The sequence below is a fragment of the Anser anser genome, assembly GCF_964211835.1.
Source record: "Anser anser genome assembly, chromosome: 5".
NCBI lineage: Eukaryota > Metazoa > Chordata > Aves > Anseriformes > Anatidae > Anser > Anser anser.
Genome location: NC_139725.1, coordinates 43,071,751 through 43,096,053, shown reverse-complemented (window position 1 = coordinate 43,096,053; position 24,303 = coordinate 43,071,751). Strand labels below are relative to the sequence as shown.

Below are 24,303 nucleotides of genomic sequence, written 5' to 3'. Positions count from 1 at the left end.
TTTGTCATGTTTTTCAGGCATGTGCCCTTGCTCTTTGCTGAGCAAGTGATCCCATATATTGAGTGAAAGTCACGGTAAACAAGATATTTAATAACCTACTTACCTCCTCCATGGAGAGACCTAGCACAGAGCTGCCTTGCCTTCCTGTTGCTTTTTCCCTGCCTGAGGACATCAAGTTTTTCATTTCGGCATCACTGGCAGACAGAGGACGGGTACGCTGCAGAGACAATGTGAATCCAAGTCTTTCCCTTCCTCTCTCAACTTACGTTAAACAACAAAGTTACATTGAAACTCCAGGACCCCATTTCCAGCAGAATCTACACTCTGGAATATTACAGCCAGAATTCATGCTCCTGCACTACAGCTGTTTAAGAATCTAATCTATCTAATTATAATAATAAAAAAATGCATTAAAAGAGTTTATCTTAGAAGGTTTCATGCTTTTATATAAAATTCAGATTTCCTCTTAAGAGGAAACCAAACAAAATGCACTAGAGAGCCTTCTTAGCCTAGAAAGAAGTGAAAAACATGACAGAAACCTTACTTCAGAAAAGCTCAGGGAAATATCCCATACTGCTCATATAAAACTAAACTCATGGCAACATCAGGTTTTAGTTTTTTGTAAGGACTACTTGAATTGGAATTGAATTCCAGTCTCTATTTCATTAGAAATTGCACGCTATTCAGAATCTACAGATAAAGCAACAACAGCAAGAGGCATTGCACTAGAGTGAGTTACGCTGCAGTGGTTGGCAGAGAAAAATTCAAAGAGAAAACTGATGTAGCAGGTGCCAACTGAAACATTTTGTTAATGGAAACTTATTAAATAAAATAAGACAAAATGAGACAAGAGGGCACCCTCTGGATGAGAGGGTAGGAGACAAAAGCATTTGTAGAAGAAAAAAAAAATCAGTAGTCAGGTTTGCATGATGCAGTAGATGGCCTTAAGTGGAAAGGATTTTAGTCTTTCTTCCTAAACTTTCCTCCAAGCCAAAAGCACAGCTCAACAACTTTGCTTCAGTAACCTCCACTTCCTCCTTTACTGCAGGACTCTCTCTGGCTATAGCACAGAAATGTCTCCAACTTCATGAAATTCTTGCTTCCTCTTTGACCCAGCTTATCTTTAAAAGTACAGATAAATCCAACCACTTTGATTTATCTCCAAATTCTGAGAGCATCTTTGGTTCCCACATCATGATTCTCATTATACTAATCACTGACAGCAGTTGGCACAAAGATCTTTCCTATTCTCTGTGAAACCTCATTATTCAGTTAGACTTTTTTCTTCGTCTTATCTTTTCTCATAGCCTCAGCTAAACTTATACTGAATGACCTAAATGGCAGCCCATAGAATGAATTAGGATCTCAAGATGATTCCATCTGTGCTACCTTCTTTCCTGCTGGGAAACTGCAGAAAATTAGAATCAATCATCACTATTGTGCTAGCCCATGAAGCCCAGCAGCAAAATAATGCCTACCAAGTCCCCACACAGCCAGGTGCTTAGAATTGTATGCTAACATTGATTTGTCCATATGGCTTGCAAGGAGGGTGCCAAATTTGACACCTAGAAAGGTGGATCAGTCTGACTTATACCTAAGATAGTTCTATGTTTTTCCATTATCTGTGAGAAATCTTTCTTCTAATCTCCTCCAAACAATTTGGACCCAGTTCACACAAATCTTTGTAGTTTCTTTCAGATAACGACAATAATTACTTCACTTACTGTGAAGCCTGAATTTTGGCAATACAGATTCACCTGTGCTATCCTTTTCATCCAAACTTATTCCATCCTCTGTAGTATATAGACAAAAATTCCTTGCCCTCTTCCTGTTTGATGCAACAATCCTTATATTTGCTGCTGCTTTCATATCAGCTCTTTGTTCTTATATTTTCCTTTTCAATATCCTAAAAAATCCAGAACACCATGCTGCCACTGTCTTTATCAACTGATGAAGAGAAAGCTAGCTTTCTTTAAACATCTCTATCAAATTTCTTAAAAATGCAGTCTAGAAACACCTGCAGGCTTAAATACTTTGACAGATTTGACGCAGCTGATCTTGCCTCTCAGCATACTTCTATTTTTTAAGCTGCTAGTACTTATCTAAATACTTTTCCAGCTTTTGCTCCTACAACAGGGAAATGTATTCCGAATGTATTCCAGTACCTATCCATCTCCTCTTTTCTAGGCTTCCCCTCCTTTCCCCCACCTTATCTTTTTCCTCTCACCCAGGCAACTTAGCTGTAAAATATATTTTGGGACCAGTTGTGCACAAAGTAATGTTTGAAAACACATCCTTTATTTTGGTGAAGGGAGTTGAATCAAGTCCAGTACTTACCAGTCTGGTGCTTGCAGGTTGGGACTGTGCAGACACAGGACGCTGCAAGAGACGCACAAAGGGAATAAAAACCTCGTGTTCTTCAAAACACTATCATCCCTGCCTGAGCTGCAGAGGAATGGTGAGTGCCCTAAAGCAAACAGGTATAACTGAAGTCCAGAGAAATAGTCAACAGATTCTATCACCTCATTTCAGATCTTGCTCAAATCCACCACAAATGTATCCTGTCCCCATTACAGACACAGCACTAATGCTAAACTCAGATGTGCTCAACTGTTTGAAAATCCTGCAGAGGCATTGAAAAAGCACTCAGAAAAGAGCTCTTCAGAATGGATGAATGAACTCAACCCTCAAGACCAGAATTCATATTTTTGTAAGATAAGAGTTACCTAGAGGAAAATATTTATTAGCTATGTATTGAGAAGAAACAGATGCTGCCAAGTAGAATTGTTCATAGAACAGATGGGAAAAAAAAATAGTAAGAATCCTGACAGAAGCCATTTCATTTAAATGTCTCCACATCATTCCAGTTCTTGTGGAGAAACAAGATGCTATTTAACAACCTAGTACAGGTGTAGAAACATCAGCAGAATGTCAAAAAGTACCCTGTATTATTTAATAAGGATTCCTTTGGCATCAGGCCTACAAGCAAGACCAGGTCAATAGCAGCAGTATGTTCGAAAGAAAACCGTTATCATAGGAGCTTCAGTTCTTTTTGCCTTTAGTGGTATTTGGGCTGCCTTCCTCCTCTCTGGTGCCCAAGGGCATAGGAAGGGATTCTCAGGAGACCTATCTATCTTTTCTAGCTGTACTACTGCCAAGTTCGTCTCTATAGTTGGTCTATACAAATCAGGCCAACGTCCCTTCATTGTTTATGATTAATTGAAAGAGTTCCAGACCAAATCAACAAGTTACAAAGGAAGCCACTAAATTGTTCATCTCTCTAGAGGGAGAAATGCTCAGAGAGTCAAACCAACGGAATTGCACAAGGAACTTGCAGTCTGGTCTGGTGAAAGACAGCAGAAGTCACCATAATGATCTCATGACCCAGAATGCTGGTATCAGGATTTCTTCCCCAGGAAGTGGCTATTCCTCTGATTAAAGATGGACTATGCAAACAATTAAAACTTAGAAATCTTGAAGGAGTTTTTAAAAATAGGTCAAAATAACCAAGTAGCCACAACCAAGAGTAGGTATAGAAATATCAAGGATTCAACAAAACCTGAAATAAAACATTTTCAGCAAAAATCAGGCCAAAACATTCTTGAAGCACAGAAGGATCTACAGACCTACTTACCCATGGGATTCCCAATCACATTCTTAAGAAAACAGTCATGTAAAACTATCACAGAAGGCCATTCCCAGTAAGCATAGGTGAAGTAGACAAACATCCCAAAAGAGAATTTAGTCTTATCTTGTAACCACTGCTTGTCATGTGAATCTTTGCAGGTTTCAACTATCCCGACCTTACAAACATCTGTAGTTTTTAAGCAAAATAAATCAATAAGCTTAAAACCTCCTTAAAATTCAGTGCTTCTAGTTCAATTCTCTGAGACTTTTACATTTTTTTTCAGATAAAAGACTTCAAGTCAAGGGGATCTGCATGAAACCCTATTTATAAAACGAGCCTCAGAAGCTTTGAATTCAGTCAGGCAATCTATAGGTGTTTAAATGTCACACTACCAACTATTTACATCTCCCAAGTTCCAAGTTTTACAAGAAGCAAAGTCTTGTGATTTCTGTAAGTTTTCCCTTAACCAAAAGGTGGACAGTATATTGGTACTCTGTCACTGAATGAAGATGACTTCTTTTCCCAATTGAGTTTGAGTTACACAGCCATGCTGTATGCTCCTCGCAGGATGACATCAGCTGCAGAGAACATCAAGATATTCTGTTCGTCTACTTGCCTGGTGAGATATATATTCATCTAAAACTTCAAAGGAGATTGGGGATCTCCCTGCCTTTTGTGGTTGCTCCACTCTCACAGCTATTTATGGGATCCAAGTGGAGCCAGAAGGAGATAGAGAACAGCTGCCCTTGAGCATTACAGTGCTACGAAAGTGCTGTCTCAGCAGAAAAGGTAATGTGCAGTCACAGCAAGCCACATGAGGCCTCAGTCCAAGGATCCAAGGGAAAGGAAGGGAGAGATTCCAGGAGTATATGGGCAATAAGCTTTAAATTTCAAATGCAAAAGCTCTTCCTGCCTAGGAGGAGGTCTTCAATACGTTCATAAAGCTCTAGGCTTCTGGAAGCTTGTTGTCCACAACAAAATGAAAATGCCTAAACAGCCATTTTCATAGCTCAGCTGCATTCTCTGAGGCTTTTCTGTAGTTTTGCTGGAAAGCCAGATAACCTCACTCACTCACAGAATCATAGAAGGATTTGGGTTGGAAAGGGCCTTAAAGACCATCTAATTCCAACCCCTCTGCCATGGGCAGCAGGACACCTCCCACCAGACCAGGTTGCTCAAAGCCTCATCCAGCCTGGCCTTGAACACTTCCAGGGATGGAGCATCCACAGCTTCTCTGGGCAACCTTAGCCAGTACCTCACCACCCTCTGAGTAAGGAATTTCTTCCTCATGTCCAATCTGAATTCACTCTCTTTTAGTTTAAAACCATTACTCCTTGTCCTATCACTACACTCCCTGACAAAGAGCCTCTTTCTTGTAGGCCCCTCACTCACTGAGTTTCTCACCTTTGAGCCAAATTCAATGTGAATTACTTTCCTGCTATCCCTCTTCAGCTCTGGCTTGTTGAAGTCACTTACCTGCAGCTTCTGGTACGGATTTCTCCTGCCAGATTCAGATGAATGATTAATGGCCCGGCCTGACCGCTGGCCTGGATCCTGGCATACAAAGCCTGTGAGAATCAGGAGCCATATGACAGTTTATAAAACAGGCAAGTCCTGAAACACACACCCAGCATTTCTGATCTTAATCTATACATAGCCTTCTTGTCCCTGCCCAAGGACCAAAAAGGATGCCTTTCTTTTTTATGTCCAGTGTCATTTAATTCCAAACTTTGCACACTTTTGGAACACATTTTCGGAATAAAATTGGATCTTGCTCTAAAAGCAAGTGCTTAAATCAGTAAGATGGGTAACTGTATAGCAGCACAGATATAGGCTCCTTTTCTCAAATAACTATGCAGGCTACTTGATGACAATTCCATCTCTTTTTTTTTTTTATCATTAGGAGCAAGTTGCTCAAGTAACTGAACCAAGATGTACTACAGATGCCTAAAAGGTGGTGTGCCCTAGAAAGTCATGCAGCTTTCACAATCTTGACTCCACTTCTACAAAGCATAAACAGAACCCACATGTTCAACCTCAAAGTGCACAAACACTGATTCTGAGGATTAAGCAGAAGTTACTTGCTTAAGACAAAGAGCTGCGTCTTAAAATACAGAAAGTATAGACTCAATACCACCTAAAATCACAAACAATGAGATTATTTACAGACTGAAGCTGAAATGTTGACATAAACTTCCCAGTGCTAAATGCAATTTTCCTCCTTAACTGGAATTCTCCTTTATTATACTCATGTAATAACCTAATGTACAACTGCTTTCTAACATATGCTCATGATCATACCTTTTATTAGTTTCAAATGTTGGAAAGATTCAAGGAGCTTTTTGTTACACTCACCTACAAGGGTGAACATATCTGAGAGCATGCTAGCTTTGATCTTCAGGTCCAAAGGAGCATCACTATCCGCACATGCAATAAAGAACAAGAGGAATTATTTGTCTGGTATTAAATGAGAGGAACATACCAGTAACCAAAAATCCATATTTGCTTTGCATTGGTCCTTAACATTGTCATAATCAACATGGGAGGAAGTCTAGGTGATTCACACACATATATGTAAATACCAAGCAGCAACAGATTTGTGTATGTCTGTTTATAGACATTGCATCTGTTGATTTTATAACTTTTTTACAGCTTTTGTCTCCTAATGCAGAAACATACAGCCTTGTTTTACCTCTGCTTGGCCAGAAACATTCTCTGAATGTATCTACACTGCGTTTAATAGAGGAAAGGTTTCTGTTTTTCAAATAATTCTTAGAATTCTTAAAAAACATAATTACTGATGCCTTTTCCATGTAAAATCATGAAAACAGATGGATTAACTCTAATAAATGGGAAAAAATGGTTCGGGAAAGTGACAGATATGAAGAGATCAGACAGTGAGGTCGGGTAAAACACATCCATAATTTTTCCACTAGAAACATAAATAAAATTCAGGTGAAACAGGCAAAGTTGGATTCCTTGGGAGCAGAGAAATCATCTATTTTCTACTACACAGTGAAAGATGCCAACAACTGGGACAAAAAGGCTGGCAATCATAACAAAGCAGAGCAAAGGACGTGTGCATGAGTTGGAGAGTTTTAAGTGGTAAAGAATGCAAATAATCCAGTATGTACATATATAAGCACAGACCAACAAACACGTTAATTAAATGTTGTATAAACATTCTAGTTGCACCTGAAAACCAAACGGGTACTGTGGAAACAAGGGTGATGAACAGTGTGTTGAAGAAATTTCTATGCAGGATAAAGAAAGATGGGGGGGGGGGGCAAACCCAAGAGGAGTGTCAGATATGGCTAATTCCAGGAACACGCATATTACTTACGTGGCTGGAGATCTACTAAAATAAATACCAAGCTTTATTAGGGTATTGAAGGTCAGAGTAAGGGCCAAGACTGCATTCATGTTATGGATTTTAACTAAAGAGTACTAGATCAAAAAATTGAGCCCAAGAATATATCTGCATACGCAAGTCACACATAATGCCTGAACTCTGCTTTGACTCCTAAACCTTAAAGCTTCTACTTAGCCAAGCAGATGGAAACCCCACACAATAGTCTGGAGAGTTTCAAAATTTGTCTATGATGGGAGATTAAGAAGTGTTAACAATGATGATGGACTGTAGAGGAGAAATAATTAAAAAGAAAATGGAATCCCAACTGGGTTCTTTCAAAGCCTTTTGCTGCAATGAGTTTATTTCTGCAAAGGGAAAAGCAAAGGACTGTCCTGTCAGCTCTTAGCAGTGGAACAAATACTCTGCAGGCCTCATGAAATCATGCCCTCACATGGGGGCAACAAGTTTCAAGGACAACTATCTCCAGCAACAGTTCCAGCCTCATATTAACCTAGAGATCACTTACCAGGCCAATGATGGGGATAGGTTCACTTCCAGCAACCAGGGCTTGAGAGTATCATCAATAAGGACATCAAAACCATACAGCTCTGAAAACACAGCAAACATTGGAAATTTACCTTCCAGCACCTTTAAACATCCAGGTAAAGTCCAACATTAGTCTCTATCAGGTCATTTCTATCTACATCATGCATGTGAAACCCAGTGAACTCTCTAGGGCTGAATAAACAGCATTCCACAAGCGGGAAGTTTCACTCCCTCAGAATTCAGATTAAATATATTCTGCTTGTGGGGAAAAGAGAGAAGCAGAAAATGAATCTAGGGAAATATCATATAGAAAAAAAAGTCTTTGCCATCCACAAACTTCAGCTCATGCAGAACTTTTTTCCACGTAGAATTTACACAAGCACAGCAGTCCACTCTGCTTTTTTCGTTGGATCCTGGAAACAACAGAACTTCATTCTCCTTTTGCTTTCTAATCCATGTATTTGTTGTTCCAGTCAGCTATAGAAAATTATGGCCTTCAACATCAGTTTCTTTCCAATTATTCCTGTATGTTTTTCTGCAATATCCTCACAAGAATACAAGGGTGTTCTCTGCAGTTCCATCGACATGGAAAACCTCCCACAGCTCTTTATCTTATTGACAGTTTGCCACTTTGCAGCAAGTCACTATAAAAATATTCTTTCCTTAGCTTCTAAAATGTCTCGCTCCTTCATAACATATTACATCTGCTAGATGTGTTCTGCTTAACACAGGCCAGACTGAAGCCAGCTTCCCATTCCAAGACTGATTTTACTGCTTCACTCTATACACACGTTCTCTCTAGTTTGGATACAGTTGCAAGAAGGATGCTACACAAAGACAACTGTAAATCAGAAGTTGGCATTAATGCAATTCTCTCTTCCAACATTAAGAAATACAGTTAATGACCACGAGGGCAACTTATGCACATTTTTTCAAAACACCATAGAACAGGGTATTGGCAGAGAAGAAGGATTTCCATGGAATCAAGCAGTTCCCTAGTGCCTGAAGTGAAAGCTGAAGAATTTCTTTGCTGTGCTGCTTCCCCTGAATTCTGGCCCTGGCCTTTTGTCGCCTGCCTGACGTTCACGCTGGCTCCAGGGAGCTGGACTGCTTGACAAGATCTTCCTAAGCAGACAGCTGTATGAGAGTTCATGGAGCTTATGATGGAAAGTTAATGAGCTGCAGGGGGGACTTGGAAGGGGAGGAAATGGCAGCAGGATTTGTGAGTGTTGCCTGCTCACTCTTCTAGACCCTGTAGCCAGACAGTGAGCGGGAAGCAAAACAACAGAGAGTTAAGGAGTTGGTTCACTCCAAAGAAATGAGGCTGAATCTACATTTGGCTCTCTTGCTCCCCAGACTGGGAAGGTTGCACTGTAGGAAAAAGAAGGAGGTTGGGATTATAAGAGTAAACATTAAGAAAGCATTTCAACCAAGAGAAACCTCTGGTGCTTTTAATATGTTATTTCAAAAGACAATCCCAGATTTAGTGAAGACCTGTGACTCTTACTGCACAGCAAACTCCAGTGGACAGGAATCTCATGCCCAGGGCAGAGAAGCAATGAGTGGGCCTGTGGCAGCTGCCAGGCTGCTGCCTCCCAAGCCCAGTCAGGAAGCAGAGCATTTTGTTTTGACTACCTTCTGCTTCTTTTGCTGCTGGCCATTCCCCCCTTTCTGACCCTCAGAGGACCTCTGCTAATAATTTGGCTCCTCTGTATTTGTCATCCTCCCACACTTATCTCCCTCTTCCAAACCACTTGCTCTTTAAGCCTCCCTCTTTCCCACCCCAGTAGTCCTAATTGCTCACTTACTCCATGCACTTTTACAAATACATATTGGATACCTCTTGACCTTGGCTGGTCCTGACCACGTTGCTAGTGCTCCATTCCCTTGTGACTGCGTTGTTTATTAGGAAGGTAGGTTCTTCAGGGCATCCCTCTCCACTCAATTCCATTGCTAAACACAGGTACCTAATACCACCCACAACACCTTAGGGTTTTCTGCAATACTCCACCACCACTCCACAATGGCTCAAGTCTCCCCTGTATCCTAAATCATATCTTCAGCACCTAGACAGATGTCTGCGCTACCTCAGAGCATCAGCAGTTATGCATCATCCATGTTCTGGCAACTGAATCAAGCCCCGCGGGTTCCCATACAAGGCATAGCATAAAAAGTTTTCAAGTCTGACTTGGATACTACAGCACAAGAAGAAGATTAATTACCTGTGTTTTCAATTATCCTAATAATCTTTCCTTGGCCCTCCTCCACATGTGGAAAATGCTCTACCTAGATTAAATGCAGAAGTAGCATCCTCCTACTATAAAACTCCACTGCCATTTGTACAAAATAAAATAAAGAAAAAATCATGAAAATCAAGGTTATGTGTAGGCAGTACAAAAATGTAGAATCACATGAGCATAGCAAAGACCAGAAGTATACCATCTGCAATTACCAGCTTCAGCAAGGCTGCTACTTCCCTTTGTAGAGAGGATGAAGAAAACAGAGTGGACAAAACAGAAACGTGTGCCTCAGGCTGCAGCAACAGTAGGTGTACAACAACCCATCTTGCACCACTACTGTTCTTAACAGGAGAACAGAAGAAACTAAGATAGCAAGTTTCTACTGTGCCTTCCCTTGCTCCCCTTCTCTTGCTACTGTGATCCACAAAAGTATGTTTCACCCCTGCAGTTTGCTAAGGAGATTGAAATTATATCAGGAGGTATTGGCTATTGCCAAGACTCAGCAGGAACAGCCTCTGCCCTCCCGCTCCCATAAAGACAAGTCACTGCTGACAGAGCTTCACAATCCTCCCAAGAGAAGTGCTAGTGTTAGACTAAAGTCTAACAACAACAGCTCAGCCAGAGATTTTTATTTATTTTAAACCAATGTCATTATTTAAGAATAAGAGGAAGGTTTGAGATGTTGCCTCAAGCTTCTTGGTTCTAATAAATTACCTCGTGTTCCAAGTTTGGCTTATAGTCCTGTAAGAGACTGCAATGGAAATCCTTTTTAGAAAATATTCCCAAAGAATCTGCTATTCTCCATAAATCTAGCAACTAACTCACAAGAAATAGCTTATAGTGCAAACAATGTTTCCATGATTTTGCATAGAATAAGCTCAGTTGCTAGAAGGTCACTGTAATTTTAGTCTTTGTTCTCAGCTTGTCCACTAGGGAAAAAGCAGCAGCTTTATTGCAGAGGAGGTTTTCTGCAACTGAATGGAGGCAACCTGAGGTTATGAATTGACACATACACACTGAAAAAAGTTGCACACTATGCAACTTTTCTGCTTTTGCGACAAAAACAGACCATCTCATTTTGAGCAATAAACTCTTAAGTGCAAGGAACTACACCTGTGCCACTGGAATTCCAGTCTTCATTTTTTCCACTCTACTTGAGGCTTCAGAAACTGCTAAGTATTTTGTACATGAGTCAATGGACTCACAGAGATTGCTTTACCTAGTGATGGTACAGTACCTGCTTCGACTGTACATCTTAACAGCTACAGCACCATAAAAAGTCTGCATGTTGGGACCTATCACCACCAGGTCCTCAAGCACTCCTGTTATTCTACAAGAGGGCAGCATAACAGTTTAGGCTTTGGTAAGCAAAAGGTCACGGTGTCTCACACCAAGTGATAGTAGAGCGAAGCCTCTCTTCTGGACAGTGTTCTGGGGAAAGTATTGGTGCAGGAATTTGCCTTGCATTCCAAATAATACAGGTTCTTTAACTCCCTTCTTCAGAGAACTTTCTTTTAACTAAGGTAGGCTTTATCTCAGTGTTAACATTAGAAGAAAGGATCCAACAAGAGGGGAAACAACTATACCACATCTTGGTGTTCTTTTCTGCTTCACATAACATGCAGACAGAACCTGCTAGTCTGTCGTACTAGCTTGTCTAAAGGTGCAATTACCTCACTTAGAGACAGTTTCTCCATGACAGGTGATTAGAGAAAGTTCATTGGTTATGAAAAGGCTTTGCAACCTTTCTTCCTTCTACTGACGCCTGAAGGACATAGTCACATTTCCAATAAAATCCTGAAGTCTTCAAAAGTGAACTAATTTGAGGGTGCCTACACAAACCACTACTTTGGTGAAGAAAAGACCACAGTTGGGCTCATTATTTATACCAAGGCAGAATCAGAATCATCCTTCCACTCTGGGGTCAGAAAAGCTAAAAAGGCAATCTTCACAGTTAAAAAAACAAAGAACGCAAGTCTTGGTGTAAACTGGGCTGCCTTTATAGTGCTAATCTTACGGGGTAAATGAATTATCCTCCATGAAGAATGTTTTTCAACTCAGTATGTGAAATCATAGTCAGTGAAGAGGTTAGCACCCCAATAACCACCTCATGACACCACTTAACTTCCCTTATGTCACTGAGGAATGGAAGAGTTGATATGTTACTTCCTATTCTTCAACAAATTTGGGTCGCCAAGTTAGGAAAAGGTAGTAGCAGGTAGATCAAAATAAAGACAACTGACTCCATAGATACCTGAAGTGAAGAAAAAATAGAGCATATTTCCTGACTTTACTAACACAGGTTCTTCTGATTTCCAACTTCAGACTCCGAACTCCATTAACCTTAGCCCCAGCAATGCAGGAGACCTCACTTCCATATTCTTTGCTATCTGCAGAAGACCTTAACGTCACTGCAAAACCCAATGACAGTAAAAGATGGAATGAGAGCATAGTGTTGATTCAGACTTCAGTAACAAGTCCACTGATCATGAAAAGTTGACGGTGCTGGTCATTTCTTTATTACTGTTTTTGGAAGAGTTCATTCCTCCTACTTCTGATACAGTGCCCTAAGAAAAGAGGTTAAAGAAACTGGTGCTAGCAAGCTGAGAACAGTTTCCTAAAGGAACCAAAAACTCCTGTGGCAGCAGGGATTCTGACTTTCAGCTGAGCTCTGGGTGCTAAATCCATCAGTTAGGTACCATTTAGGGCTTTGAAGTGACAAGTAAGGAAAACAGTGCAGGGATAGATACTAGCTTCTACAGGAGGTATCACTAGAAGACCTATCCCACAAACTCTTCTTACTGTTCACATTCAGCTGACTGTTTCAGTCAAATCTGAAGATATACATATATTAACAAAAACTACCTTGGCACGTTACAATCATCAGGAGACCTGTTCAGAAAGGTACAGCACTTCTGAATCTGATGGGAGCCAGAAGACTCAGAGGACAATCTTATTCAGATTCACGCTGGCATCTTTACACACCAGTTTTAGAGCACGGACTGACAGTAAGGAGCTAAGTTGAATGGATTAAGCTTTGCAAAAACGATTAAGTGTGGGGAACACTTGTTCTGCTATTAGTTTGACATATCTTATTCTGGTTTCATAGATGAAAACGTGTGTGGTATATGTAAGGCTGGCCTAAGTCTCCAAGCTGGGACACTCCTATAATCATGTCAAACAAGTCAGTGCAGAAAACCCTTAATCGCACATTTTTTGTATCCTTCAAAATTCTTTATGGAGCAGGCCAACACTGCTCAATACTACAAAAGACTACCATTATCCCAAACAGGTCGACTGCTACTACTAGGAAAATTAAGTGTTCACAAAGAGCAGTAATGTAGATGGTTGAAGACTGGTGATTAGATACAAATTAAGACTTTTTAAGTGTTTAGCTCCAGGTCAACACCACACAAGTAGTACAATAGTTTATCTGCTCTATACCATTTTCATATAGATTAGTAGCATAAGCCTGGCCAATTTCATCCTTAAGACAAAGAAGCAGTTAAGCTGGATGCTCAGTAATGCCTTGGTGGGATCAAGAAACATGCATATTATCCTAGCCTGCCATGCCTTCTTGATTGAAGAGCTCAGTGGTGTCACCGTTGGGTTGGCTAGAGCAGGGAGTGAAACAGAGGACTTAATGTATTGCTTCTCCAGGCTCATGTTTCAGTGAGTACACAAAGTGGTACTACACCAGATGCTGGCATAAATAAATGCTGCACCCAGTTGCCTTCATTCCACCTACCACTAAACTATTGTATGGAGAGAGTTTTCAGACTGTCTGAAAGCAGTCCTCACTGCCTTTTCCAGCCCACCCAGAAGTGCCTGCTCCAGGAGAGAACAACGCAGTCTTTGGTCAGCTTGGGTGTATGTAGCCCCATTGCACCTCCTGTTCACACCAAGATGTCATGTTTTTCAAAGTCAGTGCAAAATCCAGCTTCTCTTAAAGAAGGCTCTAGCAGCAACCAACAACTTAACTGGTGACCAGTTTTAGGATGATGCACTGATTCAGAGTGCTGCAGCATGCCCTCCTCTGGAACTACCGGTTAAGTATATTTACTTGCAGCTTAATTTTAAATGAGGAATTATTGGCTAATCAAAGGGAAAAAAAATAAAGACCTGAGTTCACATTGCTATTATCAATGCACGAACAAGCTTGCAACAAAAGCACATGGTACTTACACTTTGTGATGCGCTTCCAAAGAACAAAGCTACTGAGCATCACAAGTCCTTTGAGAATCAATTATTACTAAAATGCAGTAAACAGCTAACATTGCATAACCAAAAGGGGACTCACTACAATCTTTCCACAAATTTTCAGCAGTACCACACTTTAACATTAGAAAAAGAATCATTCTGACCTACCACTCTCACTTTCTAGGCAAGCATGGGTAGCTGGAACCATACAGACAGTCTCACCAGTCTTGTTTTAGAACATGAGGAAGCCATGTAATGGAGTCTCTTCCCTCAAATCTAAAAGAAATGTATACTACGTAAAAAAAGTTTACTTGGGAAAGGAATGAAGCACAATGACAGATCTAAACTGTTACAGAAATAAAGTTGACAGTCTAATCTAAACAACTTAAGTATTTCTGATTTAATTTTTAGTAAGAAGGTGGTAATTGTGCTGTAGTCCTATCTCCCACAACAGCATGATAAAGACTACAACAGAACACACATTAAGTTACTCATGTTTTTCTATAACCTTTTCAAATAAAAGCTACTTCTGTATCTGAACCTCAGAAACATGTTTCAGAAGTCTGAGATATTCTGTAAGTGATCAATCTCTCTCAGGACACACATGCAGCTTCATTGTTCACAGCCTAGAATGAAGAAAAAGGCTCCTGGGAGCCTCCGCATGCTGCCTTCAAATCTTCATTCCCAGTTTTCTTCCTCATGTTAACAGCTATGAACTCAGCCATTTTGACTAGAAAAATTGCCTTCTTTATTGTTTTGCAACAGGGTTAAAAGTGGCATCAGAACAGGACAAAGGGATGAAGAAGGAGCCATCCTGCATGACAAGGGCAGTTCAAAACCTTGGGATAAGAACCACCACTTCATTGTGGGGGAAGGTGGCAAAAAGCACAGAGCTCTGGGAATGCCTCAGGCTCCCTAGGGAAGCAGTATGGCTCCTGCTTAAGCTCTCTTTCCTGGGAAGCTCTTAATTTATGTTTACACTGAAACAAATGGAACAAAACAGTTTATTTGTGGGGGAGCATCTGAGAGGGTGGTTAGTGCAGCCCTGGGGAGGCAGCAGGAAGTGGGATAACCTCAGAGCCAGGCCCAGCAGAAAGTACATGAGGAACATTAGTTTCCACATACGCAGCTCAGTGGAATCTAGAGACACAACAGAGAGGAAAATGGGAGAATGAAAAAAGAGGCAGCTAAGAGGGACTTTTTTTGTTTTTGTTTTTAATCCAGTTGTTGATATTTCTGGAGTAGCTGCTAAACTATTACTTCACTAAAGAGCTCATCTAACTCAAGCCCCCATGTACACTACAGTTCTCCAACTTCGAACAAAGGCAGAGTCACTGAGGAGAAGCTAAGGACTGAGAGGTAGCTGATTTGGCAGGTAACTGATCAGCCATGGGCCCTCCTTGGTACTTGACCATGACTCATCAGCCCAGGGACTCCAAAGAGGACAGCAGTTATGTCAGTGTAGCAGGCCGTACGGCTATAAACACCCAAGTGCAACACAAAGACCACACAAATTGATTTACCTGTCACAGCTAGTTTAAACAGAAGTCCCAACACCCAAACACGGAATAGCCTAAGCAAAGCTTGGTCTTTGGTTTAAGCAATGACCGAAACACATTCTAGACTCTTTTCCCCTGCCCCAAGACTCCTCCCTTGTCCGTGCTTCCACGTGAGCGGAGGGCAGCTAAGAGCAGGAGGAGGCCTCTTTAGGGAAGGTTGGGAAGCAGCCACTGGAAAGCAGGAGAAGGCACACTCTGGTACCAGCCGTTGCTTTCTGGACCCCTTCCCAGCATCTGCTGCCAGCGAGTTCTCAAATCCCTTTGCCAGCACATAGCTCTGCATCCAGCTTCTGCCAGAAATAAGCTTTGACGCCGCCATGCGGTTCTGTCACACAAGTACAAGCCCAAGAGGCATTACCACCACTGTCATTCCAGGAACTGCATAACACATTTCTTCCTTAACCCTCAGACTCACATAGGGCTCTAATTCAGAACTACATTGAGCCATCTTGCCCACAGTATGAAATGCTCTGAAGGGATATTTCATTATCCACAGCCAACCTTTGCGAGGACACTAGTGGGTCAGTTACTTCAACCTTCCAGCACTTCTCCAGTTCCCTTTCAAGTCCCTTTTCATCATCCCCTTTTCTAGCACAGGACTCTAATGAATGATGCTGGCACAGGGGCAATTGTGATTCAACATCCTCCAACCTCAGAAGCCTATACTGAGAAAAACACAGAATCAGGCTTCCTTGCAATAGGAAATGCAAGTCTCCCTGTAGCACTGGAAAGATGGAAGTTTCAAACAGAACTCAAGAGCCAGTCAACAAACACGTCCCTAGTTCCTTACCAAAGCAGCTGCCACGATGTGAAAGAAAAGTCTTACAAGCTGTAGCAATGGCCAGTTCAGCAGAAACTACAGTCTTGATAATCAGGTCTTCCACATTGGCCATCAGTGCTGCAAGGAGGGGAGGGTGGGGGAAAAAAAAAAGTAGATTGTGAAGCAGCACACAATATCTAGAAAAGCATGAGTATATGTATATGGACAGATACCTTTGTGAATCAAAGCACATGAGAGCCTATGGATGATAAAGCAATGTTTGTTTGGAAATCCATGCAAGCAGGAACATGTACATGCATAAATATCCTACTGCAAAAGTGCTCACAAATGAGTATGATAAGAAAATAAGTACAGTGCAAGTAAGCAGAAACATGTGGCAAGCACATCAGCACAAGTCAGCTGGAGTTTGATCACCACCCACTCAGAGTATTAGGAAGGATTAAACAAGAGCGTGCTAGTGAGGTGAGCCCTTAAACTACAGGGTATAAGCCACAGCCACTGAAGTACAATTTTTTTTTTCTTGTGGACTTCCATGATATAACTGTTCTGTGATGTTGCACCTTCCTCTAAAGCAGCTGTTCCCAAACCATGATTTACAAATTATTTCAAAATGATATGATCAGTGATGTAATCGGCGGTATCTTCCTGTCCTGCTGACCTACAGACAATTTCCATTTTCAGTAAGGAAGCTCTCTCTGGCTCCTGTATAAACCCCTAAACAGAGCTCAGGAACAAGAAGCTGAGACGTGCAGCAAAAGGCAAGAAAAGATGCACATTAGATATAGACCTGGATCCCACACTGGGCTTGGGATGAGTCATGCAATAGAAAGAACAACACACTTAGCTTCTGTTTTCAAGGACAAGCAATAGAAAAGTGAGAGGAAGAGGGAGTGAGTAAACACTGGAGCCATAGTCTGAAAAATTAGTAAGGATGATAGCGCAGCCTCTCCCACCCCTCAAAGGCAACACAAGCAAACACACCAAAACCTCAGCAAACCCACGCAAACCTTTGGTAATCCCTGTCCCAGAGAACATCTAGTACAAACCACTTAACTAGAGAGTTCGATTTAGGCATACAATTACTATTTTTCATGTTCAGCTGATGACATGCAGGGGCCTGAATAATTACAAAGGATCATGCAAGCAAATTCAGATGCGAACTTCTGTGCCAGAGGAAGACTAAGTGGAAGCAACACAACATGGGAACGTCTAAGTGCACATAAACATCCCAGAGCACAAAAAACTCGCCAGTCAGACGGGGCCAGCACTTTCCAGCCAGCATTCTGCCTCCATATGACCAGAACCAGATGCATCAGAGAAAGGTGCAAGAAGCCTTGTGACAGACAGTTACAGGGCAACCTCCTTGCATTGCTCAGCAGTTTACCTATGAGCGCACGTCTTATACTTGAGGGGTAAGGGAACAGGATTTATCAATATTAATAGTTATATCTACAGAGCTGACTAAAAACGTATGGTACAAGTAATTGGCCAGCCATGCATACACATGATGGGGAAAACGTCTACTTCCACCTGAAAGCCAGATTCAAACCCCTTCCTCCGTCATTTATGTGTTCCCTGGCAACAATTGCAGGATGGGCTCAGCTGCTATCAGTAGTGTAACTGACAGCTCAGTATCACAGGTAATTTATCCCTTAAAGGATATACCTGGATTCTGCTCTGCATATGCATTTACTCCCAGCAGACCTGGCAAAGGTGGGGAAGAGGGAGCAATTTTGTATGAAACACAGACTGAAATGAAAACACTCAGCAAAAACCTGAGCCATGGAAAGATGACACCACATCCAAGAGTCATTCAAACTGGCACAGTTCTCCAGAGGTTGGTCACTCATCGGACTGAACAGGCCATGGGAGCAGCAGAGGGAGGGAAGCTTTTAGAAGGAATGGGATGACCTTAAGAAACGGGAAATGTAGGTAAAAATATTAAGAAACACACCCCAAGAAAAATTCAGAATATTATTTGCAAAAGGGAAGGGGATAGGCCTTATCTCTGGGGATAGGACTCATCTCTGAGGATAGAGAATAATTGCACAGCTCTAGAGAGTACGCTGTAAGGAACAATGCTTCCCTCCACCCTGCTCTGATGCTAAATGGGACTCACTGTGACTCTTCCCTGACTTCTTAGGATTCACACTAGTGGGATGATTAAATCCAATAAAGGAATAAAACAACATGATCTCTACTGACCTGCAGTGTCTCTCCCCTCCTGTTTTAAGTACCTCAGCATTGCACTCATGCTCCACTTGTTTCCATAATCCTCTACTTCAGGATCATCACAGCTAAAAGAAGCAAAAGAAGCAAGTTTACACCAAGTCTTATCTTTTACAAGTCTTACCCCTGGGGGCTGGTACCAACTTCAGACCAAGTTAGGTAAATTAACCCAGCCTCTAGAGACGAAGTTCCACTTTCCAGCCAAGTACCTGACGTAATCTCCACTCTTCTTGTTGACACTGTAGTTGGTCAGATGCATAAACTGGTTTTTAATGTTCTTGGATGCCTGGTCATACCTCACAGTTGCAAACCTGTAAAGAGGGATAAAGATTTATAGTGTTTCTGGAATGAGCGACATCCTTGCTAAATATGACCTACTACATGGACTGTTTGACTGCAACAGCTAGGGAAAGGATGCATGGAACGCGACTTCAAATGCAACCACTTCTCACACAAATACAGTTCAGGGCCACACTCTGACACATTTAGTCTCTTTTCAGTGTTTTAAAGCAGGGGGCTCCATTTGTTCTCTTGGAGTTTCTGTGGCCTAACAGTATACACTTCACATTAGGCACATTTTTTTCCTGACTGCTTAGATTTATGGTCCTCAGGCATTCTGGCCAGACAGGCCATTTAAGTTTTTGACAGTGTCACAGGCCCTTCAATTTCACAATAGGACCTACCATGAATATGTAAGATCCACTGGTGCTTGGAAAAGCACCCACATATAGAGCTGTCTTGCTACATATGCGTACCACAGTCAATATTCCCCAAAGTCTTTTACAAGCACAGTTCAGTCCTTGTGTACTCCGCAGATGCCTTAGGAAAGGCTGGCTGTGGGAACAGATTTCTATCGCTGACAACTGTACAGCCTACAGCCGTCAATCCCTTCTCAAGAAGCATTCAGGAAACCAGGCAGAACCTGCAGGCCAGACCAATTTGTCCAATGAGACAGCATCTGCTCCAGGGCGTTGTCATTCTCAGGGACAGTGCAACCCTTCTGTATCACAAAGATGTCATCTAACTCGTATAGGAGGAAAGGACAAAGGGACTGCAGGGAAGAGAGCAATCAGGAGCAAGCCACTGCTACAAGCTCACCTAGTCTCTGTTTGAACCCTGTTACAGCCAACAATGCCACAGTTAAATTAGACTGTTTATTATGGCAACATCAGCGGTGAATTTCTGATTAAAAGGTGTTAATTAGCTGTACTGCAACCTAGTGCTCCATCAACACTCCCTAAGCCATAAATTGCCATCAAAGATGTTTGCATTGAAATGAATCAAAGAACTGATCCAACTGAAAAATAGCCCAGATTTTGGTTTGTAAGGAGTTGGAGGGATTTTTTTTTGATTTTTTTGCTTTTATGTTGGCAGTAAGGAGGCAGAGGGAACAGTGTGTGAGATAGAAGAACGTGAAAGAAGGAAAAAGGCAGACCAGCACCCAGATCCTGTCTACTGTACAGCTACAAAGAAAGTTGTAATTTCATAAGTAATTGTTTTCAGTGGCCCCATAGACTTAAAACTATCCATATTCTTTCCTCAACTACCCACCTTCATTCTACCTGCACAATACTGACACAAGAGAGAAGAGCGTCTGCCACTGCAGACATGCCATCTAAAAACAGCCTTTTTGTGCTCAGCTGTTTAACAAATCAAATCAGTTTTTTGCACAGGTACAGAAATGTTTGTGGTAGCAGAATACAATGGACAGCACGAGCCCCTGAATGAGCACAGGAATAAGGCAAAAAATTGCATTGAAGCAATGTAAACAATAATCTTATCAAAAACATACCTCCTTAGGAAGAGGTTAAAAGAATGCTGAAATAACAAGTTTCTGGGGGAAAGAAAAAACCTTTCCACATCCAACTGCTAGTACAGTTGCACATGCTACCCCTCTGTTATATATAGTTCATATTATATAGCCAGAAGGGAACCGATCACATACCTGTGTCAGGAAAGGAAAAGGTCAACAGGAAAAGGGGAACAGCAGCCAGGAAGAGTGCAGGACTGTTTCTTCCGATAGCCACACCTGTTTAAAGTGTTTAAAATTGTATCTTGTGCAAAAGTTACGTTCTAAACATGGAGTAGTATGATCAGCCTTTGTCAGTGTAAGGACATACTGCAGCTGAAAGCTCATCGCCTGCTCACTCCATGTTCGGGCCACTCTCCTTGGTCTGCTCCACAAATTGGGTAGACACAGGCAAGTCAGATCAGTTCATGGATCTGACTGAACAGCCACTTGAGTAAGTAGAGAAGGCTGCCAATTAACTTCAATCAGATACAGGTGCACCCTCTTCTGCATGTGACAAAGGAAGGTGTTAGGATGCACAGTCAGGACACAGAGTAGTGACTCGATTTTAGGAGGAGGCCACAAAATCATCTTAAAAAAGCAAGCATTAAGCAGAGGATAATACTATTTGTGGCCATATTTGCAAAATCCTACAAGACAAGGACCTGACTTCAAGTTGACTGCAAGGTAATCATTGTTATTCTGCATGTAATCAGTTTTCTTTTCAAGATATATTTTACACCTCAGATTTTGGGGAACAATACGTAAAACAAAAGATCAAGCACAGAATCCATGTCATCTGATTTGCAGAAATACCAGTGTGAGCCATTGCTAGCCACCACAGCTTGTAACAGCAGACATGTTCTAGTGGGAAGAAAAAAGCCAACCAAAAACAAATCCGGCTTCTTCACTCTGACCATTCTCCTATACCACAGTAGGTTAAGATGTCAACGTAGGATCATTCACAAGAAGAGTAAATTTGATGAACCCTCAAAGCAGGAAAAAGGAGACAGCAATCAAGAAAAATACATGACAGAAGGAGGGAGGGAAATCCAGAGAATCCAGCTGTGCAATGAACCTGGCATACACAAAATAAAAACACAACCCCCATCACTTTATTAAAGTCATCTCTCTTCATCCTTCCCTTATTTTCTACAATTCAGAAGATGCTGGACTATACAAGGACATCCAACAAGTTACACACACACACACAAAAAAAATCCTCCTTTAGAAAGAACTGCCAAATATCCCATTTCTCAGTGAAACTGAAGCCACTAATGCCCTCGTTTGGTAGCCATTTTGAGAAATCTCTCTCCCCACAGGAACAATACCAGCAAATCCACATCAAATTAAAATTAAAAATAAATACACAGGTGGGAGCAGGAAAAAAACCTCCATGATGTAACTGAGTGCCGAGGTTAAAAAAGTGAACATGATCTTGCACCAGATTTTTCTGAGCTTTAACTATACATGAAGTTAGAGCAGTTGGCAACAGAAAGGAGTTTGGAAGTTTGAATCCCCTTTCCAAATATTTCCACAGCTTAAAATATTTGCATTTCTTTTCAGTTTAACTGCAAGTTTCCTGGATTTAGCTCTTTGCTTTGAAAGCAATGACAACAGCTCCATCACGTATTTCGTTCTTAATTATGACTTAATCTCCACCTTAACAATCACTTATTAGCAGCATACTGTAAGCATTTAGTTGATAATATGCTTTTAACCAGATTCTAGAGGACACTGAGCATAAGTAGCAAGCTGTATCAGAAAGTCAAGGCTCCCTCAATAGTTTGAAGAGGAGAACAATTAGGTTCACCACACTCATCAATTTAATTTTGGTTGTTCTTGTTGCTAATTATGCACATAATCAGAAATATGAGACTATCGACCCCTGGCAGATATAAATGATACTTCTAAATAGTAGTTCTTTTAACTTTCAAACACTTGCATTAGCTTCCTTCTACAGAGACTATCCCTATTCGTTAGTTGGTCTGAACTCCATGCCCTAAGAATGATAAGGCTACTATAGGATTTACATTTCCATAGGATTGATTATTCAGAAGGGATTCCAGTGTGTTCAAGAGCTCTCAATACATAAAATTCTCTCTCCCCTAGTAGGATGCTGTCATTTTAAGGCATAATCATGGTTCAGTTCAGTAATGCAGAAAAAAAACCCAAAATGTTAAGTGACTCAAGTCTGCTATCAGAAAGACTCCAAGCTTTAAACAACAGAATCAAAGGTCAACTTAATACATTCTTCCAGAGCTGCTCTGACAGCATTACTAGCCTTATCCAAAGTACAAGTCTGCAAATTACAAATGGAAAACCCAAGTTATTTCTTCAGCCCCTATCAATACTCTCTGGATGTTAGAATGGCAATGGAACATAGGTACGATGCTGGCAATAGCCTACATCCCTTATATTGTGTTAGCACTTGCTTGCAATGGAAGAGTGTCATTATCACTGAAATACCGGTTATGATTACCTTTAGTACTCTCTGGTTCCACAGCTTTTCATACCATACATCACAGCACCTTCCTTCCATTGCAGTCAAAAAGCTATTCACCTGCCGCACTTGGTCTCTCCAGGAAACATGAGACTTGCACACTACAGAATGCCTTGCTTCAACAAAAATGTAGAAATTATTTTTACATACAATAAGGTCATGGCAACAGGCTATGACTGGAAAGTAGGAAAAGTTCAATGTTTGTAAGATCACCTAGTAAATTCTTCTGAGATCATAACAAACTCATGATAACTCTTTCAGTCTTTTAAAGGATTATCAAGTTCCTGGCCACATCATTAAAAAGCGTTAAGTAACCTTTAATCGATCCGAAGCATAGAACATTTATCAACAAAAAGATAAGGGCCAAGATCCTAAGAACAGTTTAAAAGCTATATGGGAAGGTGGCACAGAAAACAAAGGGCAAACCTGATGTTTTCCCTGTTACACAATTTACCATGAGCACACGCTGCAACTTTCTGTACAAGCTATTTTCCTAAGCACTAAAGGCTTCATGCCCAGGTATCTCATATTGCTATAGTCCAGCCAAATAGTGATGAAGGCACAAATAACTGAGGCCAGGTCATCATCCGCCAGGATAAGACCGTTTCCTAGCCAAAGTATTACTCGTGGATGCTGCTATGTGGGAGCCTGCAATCAGCCAGGAATCCAAGAGTACTCCTAAATTACAGGCCAGCCTGTCCGAACGGGGAGGCAAATCTTCAGCCAACGGAAACTATTTTACCAAGTGAAAATCTTCAGAAATGCCATCTTGTGTTCACTAACACCACCTTCTTGCTCTGTCTCAACCAACTCTTATTTTCCCTGCTCTGAACCGGCCCTGTCCAAGCTATGGACTACACAGAATGCTTTGCAACACGGAAACCCAACACACTTGATATTGTTGTGTATTGCTGGTAGTTAAGTTGGTGTGACATGAACAGTTCAACCACTAAACTCACACTGCTTTGAGTTCTTACAATTTTCATGTAAGGCTTCTAAAAAGAACTAACAACCAACCCTCTCTCCACCCCCTTTTTTTAAACAAAATTAAGGACACCTACTAGCATGATATAAGAGATTAGATTCCAAAAGCTCCTAGATATAAGAATTCCGGTCGAGCTTCTATCTCAAAAATACACCTGGAAACAAGGAAGATGAAACTGAGGTTGACTGTGCACTCTTCAGTTTCCACTCAAACTACTGCCAGCGGTACAGCCTCCCAGGCAGAAGTAGCAGCGATCAGATTGTGAACAGCCCCAGCAGCCTCCATCCCTTTCACTGCAGCTTCTCTTTCCTCAGGACAGCGTTAGATGCCCTTTATTTCTGAATTTAAAACCTAGAAGAGGAAGTGGCACTCATACATTCAGCAGTTGTGACACACCTGCCTACATCTCAGCTGAAAGTCACAAAGGCACATCCAGCTTGAGCCAAAGGCAAAAACTAGTTCCCTTTAACCAGCAACTGCACTCTGCAACA

At 41.3% G+C, this 24,303-nt stretch overlaps 1 protein-coding gene across 8 annotated transcripts in view; it reads right to left on the bottom strand.

Moving 5' to 3' along the window:
* Window positions 1-24,303, bottom strand: part of TTLL5 (tubulin tyrosine ligase like 5) — a 128,528-nt gene that overhangs the window by 87,450 nt on the left and 16,775 nt on the right. For 7 of the 8 annotated variants that reach the window (XR_014585487.1, XM_083839744.1, XM_083839745.1 and 4 more), the window contains exons 9-16: window positions 18,745-18,846; window positions 18,512-18,603; window positions 16,316-16,423; window positions 7,507-7,588; window positions 5,984-6,045; window positions 5,105-5,196; window positions 2,338-2,379; window positions 104-217 (exon numbers count right to left, since the gene is read on the bottom strand). Coding sequence is in view for 7 of the 8 variants with exons in the window: in XM_083839744.1 (XP_083695870.1) it covers window positions 104-217; window positions 2,338-2,379; window positions 5,105-5,196; window positions 5,984-6,045; window positions 7,507-7,588; window positions 16,316-16,423; window positions 18,512-18,603; window positions 18,745-18,846 (694 nt within the window). In the remaining variant the exon portion in view is untranslated. The remainder of the gene's footprint in view (window positions 1-103; window positions 218-2,337; window positions 2,380-5,104; window positions 5,197-5,983; window positions 6,046-7,506; window positions 7,589-16,315; window positions 16,424-18,511; window positions 18,604-18,744; window positions 18,847-24,303) is intronic. The other variant, XM_083839742.1, reaches the window with a different exon arrangement.